General features: G+C 53.3%; 2 protein-coding genes and 1 non-coding gene across 6 annotated transcripts; 1 reads left to right on the top strand and 2 right to left on the bottom strand.

The window, feature by feature from the left end:
• Positions 1-197: 197 nt before the first annotated feature.
• Pmpca (peptidase, mitochondrial processing subunit alpha) lies at positions 198-11,376 on the bottom strand. Of its 2 annotated transcripts, XM_042681041.1 has the most exons (14): positions 11,293-11,376; positions 9,647-9,849; positions 9,184-9,263; positions 8,703-8,785; positions 7,463-7,557; positions 6,657-6,757; positions 5,660-5,923; positions 4,582-4,674; positions 4,381-4,499; positions 3,934-4,024; positions 3,759-3,821; positions 1,947-2,091; positions 318-496; positions 198-276 (listed from the first exon to the last, which is right to left on the bottom strand). In XM_042681041.1, exons 1-13 carry the CDS (start codon positions 11,358-11,360, stop codon positions 327-329), a joined length of 1,575 nt encoding a protein of 524 aa, XP_042536975.1. In that variant the 5' UTR covers positions 11,361-11,376; the 3' UTR covers positions 198-276; positions 318-326. The 2 variants fall into 2 exon arrangements, with proteins under 2 accessions (XP_042536975.1, XP_042536974.1); XM_042681040.1 differs by having other exon boundaries at positions 198-496.
• A 107-nt stretch (positions 11,377-11,483) lies between these two features.
• On the top strand, positions 11,484-20,214 carry Entr1 (endosome associated trafficking regulator 1). 3 transcript variants are annotated; one of them, XM_042681180.1, is made up of 10 exons: positions 11,484-11,611; positions 11,694-11,843; positions 12,489-12,557; positions 13,452-13,567; positions 13,824-14,240; positions 15,890-15,963; positions 16,585-16,696; positions 16,997-17,059; positions 18,201-18,340; positions 19,287-20,214. In XM_042681180.1, exons 1-10 carry the CDS (start codon positions 11,542-11,544, stop codon positions 19,384-19,386), a joined length of 1,311 nt encoding a protein of 436 aa, XP_042537114.1. In that variant the 5' UTR covers positions 11,484-11,541; the 3' UTR covers positions 19,387-20,214. The 3 variants fall into 3 exon arrangements, with proteins under 3 accessions (XP_042537114.1, XP_042537115.1, XP_042537116.1); XM_042681181.1 differs by lacking the exon at positions 11,694-11,843; XM_042681182.1 differs by lacking the exons at positions 11,694-11,843; positions 12,489-12,557.
• Positions 17,712-17,781, bottom strand: Trnaa-ugc. Its single transcript has one exon. It is a non-coding gene; the product is annotated as a tRNA-Ala (tRNA).
• Positions 20,215-21,061: the final 847 nt, after the last annotated feature.

Genomic DNA, 21,061 nt, shown 5'->3' with positions numbered 1-21,061 from the left:
CGGCCCAGCCTCCAGCTCTTCCAGCAGCTGCAGGCTGGGTGTCAGGCGCGGGGGAGCACATGTCCAGCTCTAGGGGCCCAGCTCTGAGGCAGCAAAAGGTGGTTCCCAACCCAGCACCTTAAGCTCTGTTGCCTCTCCCTGGCGCGAGGGCGGTGCCTGCTCCTTGGGGAAAGCTCCATGAAGACCACATCAGCTCATTCAGGTCAACAGCCCCTGTGCATGCCGTTTATACAGCCAGACCAGACCGCCTTACACTGAGTCACACAGGCACACGTGTGGAAGCAGGCTCGCCTGCAGCCTCAGGCCCCCAGGGATAAGGAGGGGCTCTATCGGAAGAGCCGGTACGTCCTGGGCAGACGCCCATCTCTGCTGGACAGCGCAGACTGGATGTGCTCATAGGTGGGCAGGTCAGCCAGGTCTCCCAGAGCAGCCACCGCGGGCTTTCCACGCAGCATCTTGGCAGTTACCCTCTTGATGTCTTCCGGCGTCACATTGCCTGGCAAGGACAGCGAGAGAGCTTTGGGCCAATGCCAGCACATGTGTGTGCACCGGGGTGGAGAGGCTGAGGTGCGCTACTCTGGCCAGCCTGGGCGCCGCAGAGGGCTCCAGGCCCCCTGCCGCTGAGGGGGGGGGGTGGGCCAGGTTGAAAGGACAGAGGCAGCTCCCAGCCCACAGCGAAGCTATCGATGGCTCTAGTTATTTTCAAATGCATCAGACAGCCATGCTTGGGGGTGTATGCCTGTAATCCCAATGTTTAGAGAGAGGATTCAGAGTTGCAGCTCAACCTGAACTATAATCAGATCCTGTCTAAAAATTAAAGCTGCTAGGCACAGTGGCTCATGCTGTGATCCCAGCTACGGAGAAGGGTGAGATCTGAGGATCACAGTTCACAGGCAGCAAAGTCTACGAAACTCTGGTCTCTAATTAACCATTAAAAATCTGTAAGTGGAGTGAGTGGTGGCTCAACTGGTAGAGCACACTTTGAGCAAAAAAGCTAAGGGGGGCTGGGAAGGTGGCTCAGTGGTAGTGCTTGCCTTGCATGCATGAGGCCCTGGGTTCGATTCCTCAGCGCCACATAAGCAGAAAAAGCTGGAAGTGGTGCTATGGTTCAAGTGGTAGAGCTCTTGCCTTGACCTGAAGAGCTGAGGGACAGCACCCAGGCCCTGACCTGAGTTCAAGACCCTCTATTAGCACAAAAGGGAGGAGGAGAAGGGAGTGGAGGAAGGGGGAGGGAGAGAAGGAGGGAGTGGAGGAGGGGGAAGGGAGAGAAAGAGGGAGCCGAGGAGAGAAGAGGAGGGGGGAGTTGGGGAAGGGGAAGAGGGGGAAAGAGGAAGACAAGGAAGAGAGGAAGACAGGGAGACAGGGAGAAAGAAGAAAAAGGGGCCCAGAAAGCCACCAGGTCAAGGGGCTTGAACTCTGGGCCTGGGCGCTGTCCCTGTGCTCTTCAGTTCAAGGCTAGCGCTCTACCTCTTGAGCCACGGCGCCACTTCCGGTTTTCTAGTGGTTTATTGGAGATCAAAGTCTCATGGAGTTTTCTGCCTGGGCTGGCTTTGAACCATGATCCTCAGATCTCAGCCTCCTGAGTAGCTAGGATTATAGGCATGAGCCACTGGTGCCCAGCTTAGGTTTGTTTTTTAGAGAAGACGAAGCCTCAGGAGACTGGACAGTTGCAATCAAGGACCGGAGCAGGCTCCTAAGGGAAGGACAGGGTGCTCCCGAGTCCCAGCAGGACTGTAGGCCCAGGAGGGCGGGCTGCAGGGAAGCCAGGTCACACGCTCCGAGGAGCCAGCGCAGGCCAGGCAGGCTGTGAGTGCCCACAACCCAGCCCCCCTACCCAGGCTGCCTAGTGAACACCAGGCTTATGTATAGCGGACCCTAAGGGACTCCTGTCCACCCCCACAGTCCAACCCCCCCACGCGCGGCTGCCTCACTGAGCGCGTACTCACGGATGAGTGTGCACAGCTCATGGGGCAGCTTTCTGGAATGGGTGGCCAGCACCTGCCTCCCCACGTCCTCAAAGATCACAGGCCTGGCCTCCAGGTTCATCATGAGCATGGACATCAGCTGTGTCTTGGCCCGCTCCAGCTCCACCTGAGGACACACACCTCCATGGTCACCAACAGCTAGCTCTAGTTGGCAGAGGGACTCACAGAAACATATCCCAGGGGGCTGGGAAGGTGGCTTAGTGGTAGAGCGCTTGCCTTGCGTGCATGAGGCTTTGGGTTCAATTCCTCAGCGCCACATAAGGAGAAAAAGCTGGAGTGGCACTGTGGCTCAAGTGGTAGGGTGCTAGCCTTGAGCTGAAGAGCTCAGGGACAGTGCCCAAGCCCAGAGTTCAGGCCCCACGACCGACAAAAAAAAAAACAAAACACATCCCAGCAAAAAGGCCATCCACGGGCCCAAAGGTTCCAGGCACACCTGGCGTGAGGGTGCTGTGCCCCAACTCCCTGCTGCCTGGCTGCTTGCTGCAGAAGGTGAAATGCTCAGTTCTAGGCCAGGCCCCAAAGCGGACCACATAAGGAAACCAGGAGGAAATAGTGAAGAGCAGATCCGGGTCCTTGCATACCCTGGGCCAGGCGACAGCTCACCAAAGTGCCCCAGGCCTCTGGGGAATCCACCAAATGGTGCTCTGCACACACTGAGCCTCTGGCCGGGTGTGGACAAAACACTGTGGCTCGAGGAATGGGGTCATGAAGGCCCAGAGCAGCACAAGCAACAATCAGCTACCGGGTCTGCGGGCCGCCACTTTGTAAAGCACACAATGGGAAGCAGATGGCCGTGGAGACGCGCTACCCTCTCTAGGGAAGGGAAGTCTTCACTCTGCACAGGTCATTTTTCTTTTTGCATTTCAGACAGATATTTACATACTATTAGTTTATCCCAAACTGACATTAGCAGAAAGCATTTTCTAGCAAGATACTAGAGTAAGAGAGCTCCCTTGCCACCACGCCTAGCAAAGTACTGAAGTTCCAACAGGTTTTATTTCCTAAGTAAATAATTCCTTTCTGATTACAATGTAACTGTGTGAACACTAGAGAAAATTTAGAAAACACATGCAGCAAAGAAAACCTGCAAGCAGTGTGTGCTACCAAGCACCAGCAGCTGGAGGCCCACAGCGCATGCACGGCACGTGCATCTGGGCACTGGCAGTTCCCCAGGTGTATGCAAATTGGCTTTTTAAAAAATTTTACTTTAACCAGTTCTGGCCCAGGAAGTGACAGACCTTCCAAACATCAAAATAAGTGCAAACTAGCTGGGCAATGGGTGGCTCATGCCTGTCATCCTAGCTACTCAGAAGGCGGAGATCTGAGAATCACAGCTCAAACCAGCCCAGGTAGGAAAGTCTGTGACTCTTATCTCCTGCTAACCACCAGAAAACTTGAAGTGGTGCTGTGGCTCAAAGTAGTAGAGCAAAAGAATTCAGGAACAGCACCCAGGCCCTAAGTTCAAACCCTAGGACTAGAAAAAAAAAAGAAAAAACCAAGGTGGATTGCATTCATACTGCTTTGTTGAATACTCCTTTGTACAGCTACCTAAAGATAATAAAATTAGTAAGTAAATTTTTAAAAACTTAAAACTCACGTGAGTATTAAAAGTATGTTCTAGCCAGGAAAAGGCCCAGGGCTGCCTTCACTCACGACTGCTGTGGGCAGCAGAGAGAGCGCAGTGTCCTGCGGCTGGGGCTGGGAGACCAGAGAGGCGCCGGCCACCCAAACCCGGCTGGGACAGGCTGCAAGGGGTCCAGAGGCCTCACTCACCGCATCAACAGCTCCACCCATCAAAATAAACTCCTTTGTGATGATTTCTACCATTTCTCGAACCTATGGAGAAGAGCAAGAGTGAAAATGAGGGTGTGATCTGGGCCTGTCAGCCTGGCCAGGTGGGTCATGATGGGGGGGGGCGGGGGCGGAGGTGATGCAGCGTGGCCCTCACCTGCCTTGGGTCAGCGCTGGCATGGATGCACAGGAGGCCCGTGTCCTCGTAGCTATGGTGATAGGAAGTTGCATTGTACATCCAGTGGTGCCTGTGAGGGACACGGAGAGGCCGAGGGGGAGGTCATGGCCATATCACGTCATGAGCCACTGCAGAAAACATGGCTCACATGCACATCCCCGTCCCCCTCTCCCCCCTCCCCCTAGTCCTGGGGCTGGAACTCTGGGCTTGGGCACTGCCCTTTTCGCTCAAGATTAGTGCTCTACTACTTGTGCCACCTTGCCACCTGCAGCTGAGTCTTAAGGACGTTCCTGCCTAGGCTGGCTTTGAACTGTGATCCTTGGACCTCAGCTTCCTGAGCAGCTAGGATTACAGGCGTGAGCCCCGAGAGCCTAGCTCTCGAGTGGTCTCAGAAGGCAGGCAGTGCCCGCCAGAGGCAGCACCCACCTGTTGAGCACGTTGAGGTAGAGGCGGGAGAACATGCCCTTGCCAGGCCCACCGGCCGAGAAGGAGCCCCCTCCTCCCATGAGCATGTTCAACACGGCAAAGGGGATGAAGTCGTCCTCCTGCAGGAAAGGACAGTGGGGTGGGGTCACCCGCGAGTGGCCTCACCACCGACCTGGGCGCGCCGACCCACCCTGCACTCACCAGGAAGGAGCAGCTCTCGAGGCCGACCATGATGTGCGTGAGCTCGGGGATGGGAGTTGGGCCCAGGCTGACATTGGACATGTCCCGCTCGACCTGTGAGGCCACACAAGTGTTAGGCTGAGATTGTGTGCAAGGGTGGACAAGTCGTGCACAAGCAGGCTCTCGGCCCAAACTCAGTTCCTTTCTTTTTTAAAATCAGTTGTGGGGCTTGAACTCTGGGCCTGGGTGCTGTCTCTCAGCTTTTCAGCTCAAGGCAAGTACTTCTACCACTTGAGCCACAGCACCACTTCTGGTTTTCTGGTGGTTTATTAAAGATAAGTCTCACAAACTTTCCTGCCTGGGCTGGCTTTGAACCGCGATCCTCAGATCTCAGCCTCCTGCATAGTTAGGATGACAAGCATGAGCCAGCGCCCAGCCTCTTTGTTTTTAAAAGTAAGAATGAGCAGGATGCTGGTGGTTCACACCTGTCTTCCTAGCTACTCAGAAGGCTGAGATCTGAGGATCGCAGTTCAAAGCCAGCCTAGGCAGGGAAGTCCGTGAGACTCATCTCCAATGAACCACCAGAAAACTAGAAGTGGTGCTCAAGTGGTAGTGTTAGCCTTGAGCACAGAGAGACAAAGACCCAAATTTTTCTTTTTTTTCTGTTGTGGGGGTCTGAACTCTGGGTCTGGGAGCTGTTCCTCAGCTCTTCAGCTCAAGGCCAACGCTCTACCACTTGAGCCACAGCGCTACTTCCTGCTTTTTCTACTTATGAGGTGCTGAGGAATCGAACTCAGGGCCTCATGCATGTGAGGCAAGCACTCTACCACTGAGGCACCTCCCCGGTCCCTGGAGGCCCTAATTTCAAGCCCCAGGACCAGCCAAAGGAAAAAAAGAAGTAAAAGTAACAGGAAAGTTTACGAGAAACATGACAAAGAACACACAGCACTCTTGGCCTCTCTCCACTCATTCTATCACACAGTGCATGTCACACCGTGCCTGTGCAGGGCTGAGCTGCCCGCTGAGGGGGGACGCACACAGAGGCACACGCACGCCAGAGCCCACACCAGGTGTGCGCACAGCCAGGACGGCAGGTTACCTTGAGAATCCCCCCAGTGTACTGTGCCACAGATCTGTCAACCTCCACAGCCTCGGCTGTCCCCCAAGCGGGCTGGGCCTCCAGGAGGTACTTTCTGGCACATTCTACCAGATGCTCGTGATCGACACCTACTCCAGCCAGCACCATGCGGTCAGGGGTGTAGTAGTTCCTCAGATAGGAATGAAGCACTTCTCGACCAATCTTTGCTATGTTTTCTGTGGGACAGAAACGGTGCAGGCCCACAGTGTTCCCCCGATATGCAGCCTGGAGAATGGGGAGGGACACACGCGTGAGGAATGGAACACAGAGGTCTCCCCAACAGCTGGCACTGCCTCCAGCTCAGTCTCTGGAGAAAAGAATGCTCATGTCAGACACCGTCTGCTTGTTAAGAAAATGCATAAAAATGGAGGCAGAGAGTTTCAGTTTAAGGCTAGTCTGAGCAAAAAGTTCACAAGATCTATCTCAACCAATAGATGGGAGAGTGGGCATGTCTGAACCTCAGCAGGAAGCACCAATAGGGGACCACAGTACAGGCCAGCCTGGGAAAAAAGTGAGATACTATTTTTTTTTGGGGGGGGGGGGGTCTGAGACCACGATTTGAACTCAGTACCTAATACTTATACTCACTGACTAGTGCACTATCAACTGAGCCAGGCCTCCAACCCCTATGAAATCTAATCTCAAAAATAACTAGAGCAAAATGGGCTAGAGGCATAGCTCAAGTAGTACAATGCCTGCCAAGCATGCTGGGAAATCTTGAATTCAAGTCTCTCTACCAAGAAAGTAAATGTAGTGCAATCTACCTCTCAAGAACAAAAGTTCACAGAAGATATAAACTAAAAGGGTCCTGTAGCTGAGAACCGCCAAGATCTTGTTACTCACTTAAGAAACGGAAACCCAAAAGTCCACACACACAGCAGCTTCTGCAAATACAACTATGAGGTAAGCGCAGGGACCTCGGGCCCCACAAGGCAGGCACTGCCATGGGGACTCTTACTTCGTGGATCATCTCGGTGAGAAGTGGCTCGGGGTCAGGTCGCATGTTCAAGTCCTCCAGCTCAAACTGGACAGCCATCCGTGTCATCTCAATTTCTTCATCTGGAAGAACAGAGACGGGTTTAGGGTGCACCAGCCACAACACAGAAGGTGGCACTAATCCAGGTGCTGAGCTAGGCTGGGTTGGGTGGGAGCAGGGGTCACTTCCACTGTTGAGGGGCGGGGCATCTGTGTGAGGAGCCTGGGTAAGCAGGGACTGGGGCCTGGAGCCTTAGTTCCCTCTAACCCTGCCCCACGCCGGCTGCCTCACAGGCGCCAGGGCAGACATGATAGTGCTTAGGAAACCAGTCAGGACGCCCTTTTTCAGCTGGCTAGCCCAAGTACCCCAGGATCTTAAGGCAGAACTAAGCCTGGGGTATGAGGCCAGGCAGCTGGGGTGCCCAGCACCTCTTCCCCAAGGCTCATTCCAAGTGGGAACTCAAAGTCCTGTCATTCGCAAGGAAGGAGGAGTCATGCAGTGGAAACTTCTGGCAGTATGGACGCAGTCTGTGACTGTCTCTAAGACTAAATCCTAGTGAAACTCTCAAAGGGCAGAGGAAGGTATTCAAGCACCGAACACTCTACAACGCCAGACTTTTCTGAACATCAGCACCATGTTCAATGAAGTCGCACTGTCCCTGGCCCATGAATGGACAGCTCCAGTGACAAGTGTTCTTCCTGCCCACTGGCCCAGGGCGGCCTTGGTCTAACTCCAGCACTTCACTGACCCTGCTGCCTGCTGGCCCAGGGCGGCCTTGTGGCTCATACCTGTTAGGCGTGGGTGCAGAACCACGTCAGCAAGCAAGCCGACCACAGTGTCCAAGCCTTTGCTGTCAGCAGATACCGCATACATGGTGGTGTCTCTGTAAGAAAGAGAAGTCAGCACTGCTAGGAGCCAAACTCGCATCGGACTTGGGGCTCCAGCTTGGACTTTCTACTGTTTGGGTCTAGGACCTGCAGTCTTCTTCCCTTCTCCCTCGTATGAACTCCCTGGTGGGAGAAGCCATGGCTGCCTGCAGATGAGGCTCCTGTGCGGAATACACCATGGAGTCAAACGCAGCCAACTCTTCTGCAGTTTTCACCAACACACTCTTTCAGGAGAGGCCCGTTCTCCTGTGCTTCCTAGGCCCTGGCAGGAAGACTGGTCCACAGGGAAAGGCGCATGGCCCATACAAATACTCGTGGCCTTCCACAGCTTTGGTCCATGTGGAAACATACACAGCTCCCACAGCTCTGGTCTTGCTCTCAGGGAGCTTGTAGTCTAGTTAACACTCCAGACAGCACAAGGCTGGAGGAGGATGGGGAGGGAACAAGCCAGAACAGTAGGATGTCAGATCGAGCGAATCCAAGTCCCAGAAGGGAGTGGGCCCGTGCAGGACACCAGATCACAGCTCTGTGAGGAGGAGTGCTGCACTGCTGCACAGCCATGTGAGGACAAAGCAGAGGCCACGCTGAGCCATGGGCCTGCAGGACCAAGGAGGGTTTACCAGGGCCCCTTGAAGAGCTTCCCCACTGCTCAGGTTCTTCCACAGGGCTGGAGTTTTGAATCTAGGTACCGACACACACTGGGCAAATAAATGCCTTGGCTGCACCACAGCCATACTGCTGCTTGCAGCCAGACCTGGGCACTGGCCACTGGCCGCACCTGGATCTAGACTACCCCATCTTGTCAACCGGAACAGTCCCAATGCCACATTTTCTGTGCCTCTTTCCACCTCCAGTCTAAACTTGTCATTCCCCCGCCCAGCCCTGGCTCTCGTGTCCACCCTTCAAGTGTCTCAGATCATGTTGTGTCCCTGGCTGCCAGCTGACAGACTTGCTGAATTGGTGGAGTCTGCACCCATTTGGGGGCTGTGTTTCTCTGTCCCCAGTTCTCCACTCAACACCTATTCAGGCCATCATCAATCTCTTCAGCCTCCCAACAGAAAGGGCTCAAAGGGACTCTGACCGAGACAAAGAGGAGAGTTCCACATACGCACATAATTGTGTATGCATGAAGCTGACATACCTTGAAGTCTGACAGTCACAGATACCACCATGCTTCTCCAGGGCAAGCAGAATTTCGTCTTTGCTGTCATATCGAGCAGTAGACTATAAAATAAGAAAGCTTAAATAAGCAGTTTTTAGAATAACTGAAATATATCTAAGAAAAAGTATTACTTTTAGCCGGGCGCCAGTGGCTCATGCCTGTAATCCTAGCTACTCAGGAGGCTGAGATCTGAGGATTGCGGTTCAAAGCCAGCCCGGGCAGGAAAAGTCTGTGAGACTCTTATCTCCAATAAACCATTAGAAAACTGGAAGTGGCACTGTGGCTGAAGTGATAGAGCGCTCGCCTTGAGCTGAAGAGCGCAGGGACAGCACCCAAGCCCAGAGTTCAAGCCCCACAACGGGCCAAAAAAAAAAAAAGTAAAAAATAAAAATATATACATATGTGTGTATGTATTCCTACCCAAGAGCATAGTCACAGAAGTTACAAATTAGACACTGACCGAAAATGCTAACTTTTCCAGAAAATGAGCGATTCCACTAAGATATTTTGCTTCATATCTTGATCCCGAGTTAATAAGAACTGATAAGGAAAAAAATTGACAGGTTAAATAATCAAAACAGATTTAATCTAGAAAAATCTCTCAAAACCATGACTGTTATGGCCAACATAATTATAGGGGAGCACATTCATTATCCTGACCATGCCCTGCTTTCCAGGGAATCCTGCACATGGTGAACATCTTCAGAATTACAGGAAGAAGGGAGGGTGAAGGGGACAGCCATTTTGCTAAATGCAATCACCAGTAATTACCACTGCTTCTTATTTGGGTTGTTTTCTGATTGTTTAACAAGCCTTCACTCAGGCCACAATTCATAACTGGTACGCTAGTTACAACTGACAGTGAACTGAGGGCACCACACAGTCAAGCATGAAAGACCACCCCATGCACCAGGAGTACTTACTTCCTACTGTACAAAATTGCCCAAACTTATTTTGAGATGCTACCCGAAGTCCATTATCCAGTGTGGTAACTTTAGTTTCAAACTTTTCCTGTCCATCAACTGTAGCAAAAACAGTCTTGGGCACACCAGGTAAGGGGGAAGAGAGGGGAATGCTGGGGTAGGCGCCTCCACTGCTGAACTGCCTGTGTGCAGGGAGTCCAAACCTGTGAAATAGAAACGCCCATACCTGTGATGACCACATGGGTGTACGGAATTATTTTTCTCTGCATTGAAAGTCAACTTCTCAAGCTAGGCACCGGTGACTCAGGCCTGCAACCCTAGTTACTCAGAAGGCTGAGACCTGAGGATCATAGTCCAAGGTCAATCAGGACACAAAGGTTAGTGAGACTCTTAGCACCAATTAACCATCAAAAATATGGAAGTGCAGATGTGGCTTAAGTGGTAGAGTGGCAGCCTTGATTGAAAAAGCTAAGGGACAGTGCCCAGGCCCTGAGTTTAAACCCCAGTACTAGCAACTTCTCCCTTTCTGAAGCATTTACTTTTACAGGTTTTGGGCACTCAGTCAATAACTAGGACAATCTCGGGGCCTGGGCACTGTCCCTGAGCCTTTTCTATCAAGGCTGGCACTCTACCACTTGAGCCACAGTTCCACTTTAAACATTTTGGTAGTTAAAGGGAAATAAAAGCCCATGGACTTTGCTGCTAGAGGGCTAGCTTTGAACTACAAACCTCAGTCTGGAATTACAGGCATGAGCCACCGGAAAAAAAAAAAAAGAAGGCTTTTTAGCAGGAACTAATGTGTCCATACAAAGCTACGCCAGCTGTGCCCTTCACACCTTCGCTATAGTCTAACCAGAAGCCACAGTCCCACGGGGTCTGGAAGGCCCGGCACCACATCCAGCCTCTTCCCGCCTTCCAGCTGTCCAAGTCATAATGACTCGTCAGCCCGTCCCAGCGACACATTTGCTGAGCACCCAACTCCCGCTCCTGCTCCGGGCTTTCCGCGCGTCTACTCCCTCCGCCAGCTCCTGGCTTCAATCTCACCCTGCCCGACTCGAGCCTCCTCTCATCCCACTGCCTCGACTTTTCCAGTACCTTCTACCACTAGACGCACCTCACTTCAGTAAATGTACACCGTCAATACTCAGTCCAGTCACCCCCTGGGCACAGCAACTACTTCCCCTCGCCTCACCCCAGCCCGTGCGGTGCAGGGGGCGGACACCCCAGCAGCCCCAGGCCCCGAGGCGGCCCGGCCGGCGGGACGCCCGCACGCGGGACGCCCGCAGGGGGTGGCCGGCCCGGCCGGCGGGACGCCCGCAGGGGGTGGCCGGGACGCCCGCACGCGGGACGCCCGCAGGGGGTGGCCGGGACGCCCGCACCCGGGACGCCCGCAGGGGGTGGCCGGGACGCCCGCACGCGGGACGCCCGCAGGGGGTGGCCTAGACGCCCGCACGCGGGACGCCCGCAGGGGGTGGCCGGGACGCCCGCACGCGGGACGCCCGCAGGGGGTGGCCGGGACGCCCGCACGCGGGACGCCCGGGTGGGCCGAGGCCGGCGCGGGACGGAGCCCGGCCCGGCAGCGTGCCCCGCCGGCGCCCCCGGACGCGCGGAAGCCGGGACGACGCCCGGGACGCGCCACGGCTCACCTCGGCCGCCCGCCCCGGGCCCCGGAGCCGCGCAGCAGCCGCGCGGCGGCCGACACCACGGTCGCCATCGCACCGCCGCTCTTCTGCCGTCACTTCCGCTTCCGCCGAGGGCCCCGCCCCCGCCGGCCGCGGCGGCGCGCGCGCGCTTCCGGTGCGCTGGCGGAAGCGGCGGCGAGAGGCTGGGAGCGGCGCCGGGCGACGGCGCAGCGGCCGACCATGGAGCCGCTGCCGGGCTAGGCGGGCGTGGCGATGTCGGGCTACGCGCGCCGCCCGGGCGCGCCCCCGCTGTCCCGGGCCCGGAGCCTCGTCGTTCCCGACGGTGAGGGCCCGCGGGGCCGGCGGGGGGCCGGGGGGCCGGGCCGGGCGGCCCGCGGTGAAGCCGCTCTCGTTGTCGCTTACAGCTCCTGCGTTCTATGAGCGCCGGTCTTGTCTCCCCCAGCTAGACTGTGAGCGCCCCCATGGCGGGGACCTGCACCCCCACTTCTTCGGCATTCGGCCGACGTTTATGTGCTATGTGCCCAGCCCGGTGCTGGCTTCCGTGGGAGACACAGGTGAGAGTCGGGGCGCCGGCCGCCCGGGGCGCGCAGGCCGGGCGCCGCCCAGCTCTCGTCTGGCCCGGGAGCCCCTCCCCACAGCCGGCCCCCCGCGCAGGAAGGCCGGCCCCCGGGCCGCCGGGTGCGGGGAAGGGCCGGGAGCCTCCCAACTCTTAGAGTTGGCGGCCGCTGGCGATGCGTCTGGCGGCGGGCGAGGCAGAGCTAGGCAGCTACTCGGCCAGCACCGGTGCAGGTGGGTAGGCGGTTAGGTCAGGGGCTGGGCTGGTTCTGGAGCATTCGGACAGGCCCTCGGTGTGTGTCACTTCCACGCACACAAGGGCATTCAGACAGTCCAGCTGTGTTTAGCGTGCGCGCACGTGTGTGTGCTCGCGCACACGTGTGTGTGCTCACACACACTGGCATTCTGGACAGTCCAGCTGTGTATCTCTAGCATGCCCACACACACAGGCACCAGAATCTACTGGAGGCATCTTCGCTGCCCCAGACATCAGGATCGGTCGCTGGGAGCCAGGTCACCTGCCTGGACAGGAGCCCTGGTCTGGTCCCTTAAGTTCCTCAGTGAGAGTCCACAGTTGCCCCCAGAAAACTACTGCTGTGTAATATCCCCTGTGATCATGGTGGGGTAATGATGTCTCTTTACAGATTTTGGCTATGGAAAGGGGAAATGTACTAAGCAAGGTCCAGCAGGAGCCCATGAGACACGTTTTGGAGGTAGAGTAGTTCAGTGATCCTTTCTTTCTCTCTTTATCCACCACTTGGTGCCAGTCACATGTCCTGCAGAGGAAGCCGTTGGTTTGCCAGGATATAAGGAGTGTACCTTAAGCCACAAAAACCAAGTACAGATAGAACCCCAAGCATTTTACCCTGACTCAGGGAGCAGACGATGAGGGCAACAGAATGTAGATGTGGGAAGATCCAGGAAGGGGGAAGTTTTACCAGAGGGGCCAGCAGGGTCAGAGCCCACTTACCCAGGCTGGCATGTAGGCTAAAGGACTGAAATGTGGCTACGTGTAGAGAAAGGCTGAGGGACAGTTCACTTAGTTACCTGTGTGGGAAGATGGGACAGTTCCCAATCTTTTCACTACCTGAGGGGCTTCCGGGTCCCATCTCATGGTACCTTCAGCCCAGTAACGAGAAAAGACTCCAGGGATTGCCTGGAGTAGAGCTCAGTTGTGTAGTGGTTACCTAGTTGTATAAGGTCGTGGCACTATAAGAAAACGGGAGACAACTGGGTCACCCTGCTATGGTGGGAAGTACCCACAAGGATCACATTCTAGGCCAGCCTGAGCAGAAAGGGAGACCCTGCCTCACAGATAACCATACCTACCAGCCTCAGGCAATGGAGAGCTTGTCTAGCCAGCTTTGTGTTCAAACCCAAGTACTGCCAAGGAAGGGGAGGGGGGTGTTACCAAAGAGTTCCACTGGGGACTGAGAAGCGGCAAGGATGCAGATGCATGTATGCTCTGACCCCTTAGGAAGCAGCATTGTTTCCCCTTGTCTTGAGTCATGGTGAAATGATGGTGGTGGCATTTCCAAGGACATGCTGGGCTCTGGAGGGATGAACGAGACAGTTCCCTCTAACTGTCTTTCCGATGCCCATTTCAGATGACAAACTTGAAGACCTTGAAGAGGCGAACCCATTTTCATTTAAGGAGTTTCTGAAAACCAAGAACCTTGGCTTATCCAAAGAGGACACAGCCGGCAGTAGAAGTTACCCAAAGGTACATGTGAAGATCTGCATCAGATGGCTTTAGAGGGCATCTCTTCTAACTCGCAGTACTTTGGAGTGTACAGTGGGAGCAGGAGGAGCAAAACTTGGGAACTCTTACTGTTAGTGGAGGGTTAGCATTGCAGCTCAAGTTTGGCCCCTTTGGGGTAGATGACAGGGGAATCCCTTCAGGTCTCAGGCTGAACATGAGAAAGAAAACGGGTATGTGGTGGCTTCCAGGTCACAGCATTTGCCTTCATTGTTTCTAGGAGACCTCGAGGCATACGCTGGGTCTGGACCACAGCTCCTCCAACCCCCAGACCATGGGGTATGGCTTGGAATATCAACAGCCATTTTTCGAAGACCCAACAGGGGCTGGGGACCTCCTGGATGAAGAGGACGACGAGGACGATGGGTGGAACGGGGCCTATATGCCATCTGCTGTGGAGCAGACCCACCCGCCCAGGGCCAGCACCAGCACATCACCCTGCGCCACCTACCTGTCATTTTTCTCCACCCCGTCGGAATTGGTTGGGACCGAGTCTCTGCCCCCGTGGACTCTGAGTGACACAGACTCACGTGTCTCTCCAGCATCTCCAGCAGGGAGTCCTAGCACAGACTTTGCGGCCCATGGAGAGTCCCTAGGAGACAGACACCTGCGGACACTGCAGATAAGTTATGAAGCAGTAAGTGAGGGCCTTATGGCGCTGGGCATGGAGCCCAGGTCTGAGCAGTGATCTCCTAGTGTCCTGCTTCCTGGGTGTCCTGGGCATAGCTGCGTAGACCAGACAGATGTTCAGGGAACATGCTGTGAGAGTGAGTCCCTGTGGTATGCACTGGAGGAGGAGCTCAGTGCCAGAGCATTGCTTAGTGTGCAAGGAGGCCTTAGGTTCAACCCCAGCACTGAAAAAGAAAATAAAACAAGCCGGTCAGGAGGCTGAGATCTGAGGATCATGGTTCAAAGCCCGAGATGGAAATCTGTGAGACTCACCTCCAATTAACCACCAGAAAACTGGATGTGGCGCTTTGGCTCAAAGTGGTAAAGCGCTAGCCTTGAACAAAAAAGCTCAGGGATAGTGCCCATGGCCTGAGTTCAAGCCCCAGGAATGACAAGAAAGGAGTTTCTCCAAGGGGAAGGCTACCTCAGGTTGATTTTGGTATGAACCTCAGTGAGGAGCACTGAGGGTTAAGAGCTGGTTGGCTCCAGGCAGCTTGGGTTATCAGAAGAGGATGACATGGACACGTCCATGACATGGACGTCTTGTTGAGCATCCTAAATGAAGTAGAGTTTTCAATAACAATCATCCTACAAGACTTCTGTGGGAAGAATTGGAGTCTGTGGCCACAGGTCATTCTCCCTAAGTATGCTGTGTGTTGATTCCATTGACCTAGGGTATTTCTGTGTATCAGTTCTGGTAAAGTGTGATGACTTACACACGTAATCTTGGCTACTTGGGAGGTGGCAGCTAGGGGATCAAGGTTCCTGGCCAGCCAGGCAGAAAGTTTGTGATACCCTGTCTCCATCCATGAACCAGGCATGGTTGCTTGTTCCTATAATAGTTATGCAGGATGCACTGGGTAGTAGGAAGATGTCCCCAGGGACCAGCCACACTAAAAAATGCAAGCCCTGCCGGGCACTGTAACTCACATCTGTAACCCTACTCTGGAGACTGAGATATGAGAATTGTGGTTTGAAGCCATCCCAGACTGGAAAGTCTATGAGACTCCTATCTACCAAGCCAGCAAAAAGCCAGAAGTGGAACTATGGCTCAAGTGGTAGAGCACCAGCCTTGAAGTGATAAAGCTAAGGAACAGTGCCCAGGCCCTGAGTTCAAGTCTCAGGACTGGCAAACCCCTACCAAAAAATTCAACTATAAAGCATAAAAAGGTTCAAGTGGTAGAGCACCTGCCTAGCAAACAAAAGACCCTGAGTCCAAATTCTGAGGAAAGGCCGGGCACCGGTGGCTCATGCCTGTAATCCTAGCTACTGAGATCTGAGGATCATGGTTCAAAGCCTTTGCCCGGGCAGGAAAGTCCATGAGACTTATCTCCAATAAAACACTAGAATACCGGAAGTGGCGCTGTGGCTCAAGCGGTAGAGCGCTTGCTGTGAGCTGAAGAGTGCAAGGACAGCGCCCAAGCCCAGAGTTCAAGCCCCATGACTGACCAAAAAAAAAAAAAATTCTGAGGAAAGGTATTTCTGCCTGGGGTGTGGTTCAGTAAGGAGACCACTTACCTCACATGCACAGGGGCCTAGATTTCATTCCCAGCACCACAAGAAAAGTTGTGAGTGAGGCATACTGGGCTTTTTAATCAGGATTTTCTTTCTCTACAGTTGAAGGATGAAAATTCTAAGCTAAGAAGAAAGCTGAATGAGGTTCAGAGCTTCTCTGAAAGCCAAACAGAAATGTATGTAAGCTTTTAGTCAGGAGTGAACTTTATCACTCAGGGAACGTGGTTTCTAAGTGATATCGAAGTACCCGGCTACCCTGTAAATCTCTTAACACCAGCTACACTTCTTGTCCTCTATATGAAAGTATCTTTCAGCATTAAGACCCAAATCAGCACAACTCCAGGGAGCTGCAGCCCAAGGCAGCCCCGTTTCTTCTGTTGGGATCCCAGCACAGTGGTTCAAGAGGCCCTGCTGCCTCACCTCTGCTTGAGGTTCAACCTATGGGGTTAGATTCTCAGTGTGTTTTATCCACTAACCCAAGTTAAAGTGTCTTTAAAAGTGTTCTTGAAAATGATGGCATGGCTAGGCGCTGGTGGCTCACGCCTGTAATCCTAGCTACTCAGGAGGCTGAGATCTGAGGATCACAGTTCAAAGCCAGCCCAGGCAGGAGAGTCCATGAAAGTCTGATCTCCAGTTACCTGCCAAAAAACAAGAGTGCTGTGGCTCAAGTGGTAGAGTGCTGGTCTTGAGCTGAAGAGATGAGGAACAGCGCCCAGGCCCAGAGTTCAAGCCCCACAACCAATAAAAAGAGAAATAAAGTGATTGCATGAACTCAACTCAGACCTTTCCTTTACAAGGGTGAGGACGCTTGAGCGGAAGTTGGAGGCAAAGATGATCAAGGAGGAGAGTGACTTCCATGACCTGGAGTCAGTGGTCCAGCAAGTAGAGCAGAACCTTGAGCTGATGACGGTACGGAGGGCTCTGCTCTGGGCTAGCCAGCTGGGCAGGGCACACCTCGAACCGTGCTTGTGTGCTCACTGGGCCTGTCTAGTAGACTAGCATCCCTTGGTATTGTGGGTACTCTCTACCCCAGGGTGGGTGGTTCTAAGGCCATCCGTGAACCAGGGTAGAGCCCAGGTGCTGGGGATAGATGTCCTGGAGGCTCTGCCCATAGAGGTGGGGCTGGGGAAGGCCGCATCAGGATAATAAGTCTCCTGTACTGAGAATGTGCTGTCAGTGATAACTGTGCTTATTTTTTTTGGACAACAGAAACGAGCTGTAAAGGCAGAAAATCATGTCATGAAGCTAAAGCAAGAAATAAGCTTGCTCCAGGTAATCAGAGAAAAGACCTTAAATGTTTCCTTTTTAGCTGGGAATGTGGCTTGATAGTAGAGTGCTTGCCTAGCATGCATGAAGCCCTTGGTTCAGTTTCTCAGCACCATATAAACAGAAAGGCTGTGGCTCAGATGGTAGAGCGCTAGCCTTGAGCACAGAGAGAGGCTCAGGGACAGAGCCCAGGCCCTAAATTCAAGGTCCCCCCCACCCCCCTTTACCCCGGAAAAAAAAAAGTTTCCTTTTCTCCTGTGAAGCCATGTATATGTGAGCTCAAGAAAAAGATGTGAGCCAGGCACTGGTTGCTCATGCCTGTCATCCTAACAACTCAGGAGGCTGAGATCTGAGGATCGTGATTTAAAGCCAGCCCAGGCAGGAAAGTCCATGAGACTTACCTCCAATTAACCACCAGAAAACTGGAATTGGCGCTGTGGCTCAAGTGCTAGAGCTCTAGCCTTGAGCACAAAAAGCTCAGGGACAGTGCCCAGACCCTGAGTTCAAGCCCCACAACTGGCAAAAAAGAAAAAGATGTGAACCAAGCATGGAGGCACATGCCTACTGGGGAGGCTAGTCAGGTGATTGCCAAGTTTGGGGCTAGTGTGGGCGATTTGGTAGTCCCCTGTCTCAAAAAAAATTTTTTTTTATTTTTGCTTATGTGATGCTGGGGAATCGAACCCAGGGCCTCATGCATGCAAGGCAAGCGCTCTACCACTGAGCCACCTTCCCAGCCCCATCAAAATAAAATTTTAAAACGGGAAAGTATTAGGAATGTAGTTCAGGCCCTGGGTTCAATCTCCAGAACCACAAGAAGAAAAAGCGAACGACCTTCCATTGGGTTTACCTCATGTCTGCTTCAAATCAGAATGGCCAAAGTTTTCTGTTTGGGCCTGAAACAAAGGGATCCCTGCCCCAGGTCCAGGTGGGGTATGTACTTCTTAGAATGTTCTGGAGTTCAGTACATGCTTGTGTCTGAGGTGTATGCCCCTCCCTTAGGAGAATCCCCAGCTAGGCAAGAGCATCTGTCCCGAGGGGTGCCAGTCCGAGGCCAAGTCCTTGTCTCTACCAAGGGAAATCTGTTTCCAACTGGATTGCCCCCGATGCTGACTCCTCCCTCCCCTCCTCCATCTTCCACCCTCCCCAGGCACAGATCTCCAACTTCAAGCGGGAGAATGAAGCCCTGCGGTCAGGGCAAGGCGCCAGCCTGACAGTGGTGAAGCAGAACACCGACGTAGCCCTGCAGAACCTCCGTGTGGTCATGAACAGCGCACACGCATCCATAAAGTGAGTGACTGGGGCCCAAAAGCCCCGTGGCAGGTGACAGGCAAGGTTGGCATGCTGTTCCGGGTGGTACCTAGGCTCTGCAGTCCATAACTGGACTGGGGGGTTCCAGAGAAGGAAGTGCAGTGGATGGTCTTGTTAAGCCACCAGGCTGTGCTATGGCAGCCAGGCAGCTTTTTCTTGTGCCATTATTATGGCCTGAACTCAAGGCCTAAGCACTGTCCCTAAGCTTCACTCAAAGCTGGCACTCTATTACTTAGCGCCACAGCTCCACTTCTGGCCTTTTGGTGGTTAATTGAAAATCAGAATCTCATGAATTTCCCTACCCAGGTTGGCTTTGAACTTTGATCCTTAAATATCAGTCTTCAGAGTAGCTAGGATTACAGATGTGAGCCACCAAAGGTTCTGAATACAGGGAATGATAATAATTTCTCTCCTATTATGAGAATCAGGTGCATTCATAGAAGGCACTGTTAGTTGCTGTTATTATTGATGATGATAGAAGCTTGATGTAATACAGGTGTATCCTGATAAACCTATGGGAAATTGAAAGCACACTATGTCATAAATTTATTTAATAAAGCTTACCTACCAAGTACAGTGCACAGCATGCCCTCAATCATGTTTGGCCATGGCTCCTGGCCGCCCCAGGCATCTTAAGATTACTGTAACACACATGGCCTGGGGAAAGATAATTTGCCTTTCCATTTCTGAAGAACAGTGGCTTCCTCTCCATTGTTGTAAATTGGGGGCCAAATGCCCCCAGTCTGGGGTGTATGGTACTGTATATGGTGCTGGCCAGCATACCAGCACTGGTGGGTAATAAGAGTCATTTTCCTATTGAGCCCCAGCCAACTAGAGGGTTTCCCCTCTGGAACCCCTTTGCTTTAGTCCTTCTGTTGCTGAATCACTGCAGTAACTGCCCCTAATATCTGTTTTTCCATTTTAGGCAGCTGGTTTCTGGGGCAGAAACACTGAATCTTGTTGCTGAAATCCTTAAATCTATAGACAGAATTTCTGAAATTAAAGATGGGGAGGAGAACTCTTGAGAACCACTAGCTGCTTCCAGCCCCCAGGTGTGTGTGCTGAGATCAACACTGCACCCCTAACTGAATGTGCACCCCTTAACTATGCAGTCTTCACCCAAAGTGTTTATCATGAGATGCTGATTTCATGACCTAAAAGAGTATTTATTATTGGTCACCTGCAACTGGAGCGGCTCCTGTCAGTTTATGTGCAGTGCTTCTTGGTGATGTTCACACTGTTTTCCAGATGCAGTAACCTATTGAAAAGTTTTACAAAATCCAGTCATCTTTTAATTTTAAATATGAAAGTACCACTGAGCTAATAACTTTGTTATCATCTCAGAACATGAACTGTATGAGAAGCTCACTACTCAGCCTTGATTTTATAAGCTATTGCAGAGGTGAGCAGCCTGGATAGGGACTTGGACTTGGTGTCTTTATGATCACTCGGTGCCCCACTGAGTGCGAGCCCCCGGTAGTTTCTACAGGGCAGCTCCTGTGATCCGTGGCCCCAGCACAGAGGTTCCACTGAGTAGATGACTGCGGGGACTGAGGTCATGACATCCCACATTGTGAAGCTGTCTGACCACTGAGCTTTCAGGGATGAAATAGATACTTTAATTCGGGAAAGCTGGTTTTGGCTAGAGGTTCTGCTATGGGCCATTTTGTATGAGAATTCAGGAAGTTAGAACAAATGCAGGCCTCCCAGGGGGTGCCGGGTTTCCAGTGGGGAAGATACAACAGCCATCCGTGCCTTTTGGCTATTTCCTTATCAATGTTACATTTTTAAAAGTTCCTTTCCCTTCCTGTTCAGATTGACAGCTTTCTGTTTAAATAAATGCTGAAGTTAACGTGCATCGCCTTTTCACTTTGGCTTGGCTGTTTGTTCATGCTTGAGAGCCAGCAGGCCTGTGTAATGACCTGCAATCAGCATAGGCCTGCATCGGCCCTCCTGGCATGCCTTCCTACTGTCCTCTGGCACCAAGGACTGTCTCTTGGGTATCCTGGCATTGCTGATAACGTGTGCTGGCTTATTCAGCCTTTAGGTCCTTGCCCTTGGGAGCAGGGGCAGACTGGGGGTAACACATTGTCTGCATGGTGGGTAAGCTACAGAGCAGTGTTTTGGGAGTGTTGGACAGGGGATTCTAACTTCAGAATGCCCCTACAAATGAGGTTGGTTGGGTTTTCAGACAAGATATTTAAACTGCTAGATTCTGACTAACTACAGGTAAAGCGGGGGCTTTTCCTAGCCCCTGTATGGACCTTGTGAATCATGCATCCCATTCTCTCTCCACTCCCAGGTCAGCCAGTTAGGGCAGAACAGTCTGCATCTCCTGCAGACCTGTCCCCAGGCCTGTGTGAGAAAGACTTTCTGGAGCAGAGGGACAGGCAAGTGAGATGAGGTCTGGGGCTCCTTCACTGGCTGGGCCTGGAACAGGGGAGCCACCCAGAGCAGCCCTCAGGCCACACCTGCCCTGGCTCTGGCTCCCTGCGACGGTGGCAGCTACAGGCTAAGGCTAGTGGGGTGGAGTGAGGTGCCGACGCGGGTGGAGGGGCACAGCCACGTGTCTGCAGTTCGCTTGGTCTGTGTGAGGTGTTCCTGGGTAGCGTAGGAGTTCGTGCCCGGATTTTGAGCCCCATTGCAGGCAGGCCTTGGTGAACAGCAGAAACTCCGGGCGCCCGGAAGCACCCCGCGTTC

The sequence above is a fragment of the Dipodomys spectabilis genome, unplaced genomic scaffold (genome assembly GCF_019054845.1).
Source record: "Dipodomys spectabilis isolate Male_0828 unplaced genomic scaffold, ASM1905484v1 ptg000067l, whole genome shotgun sequence".
In the NCBI taxonomy this organism is placed as follows: Eukaryota; Metazoa; Chordata; class Mammalia; order Rodentia; family Heteromyidae; genus Dipodomys; species Dipodomys spectabilis.
Note: the sequence above shows the minus strand (reverse complement) of the source record. Positions and strands in the feature narration are given on the sequence as shown.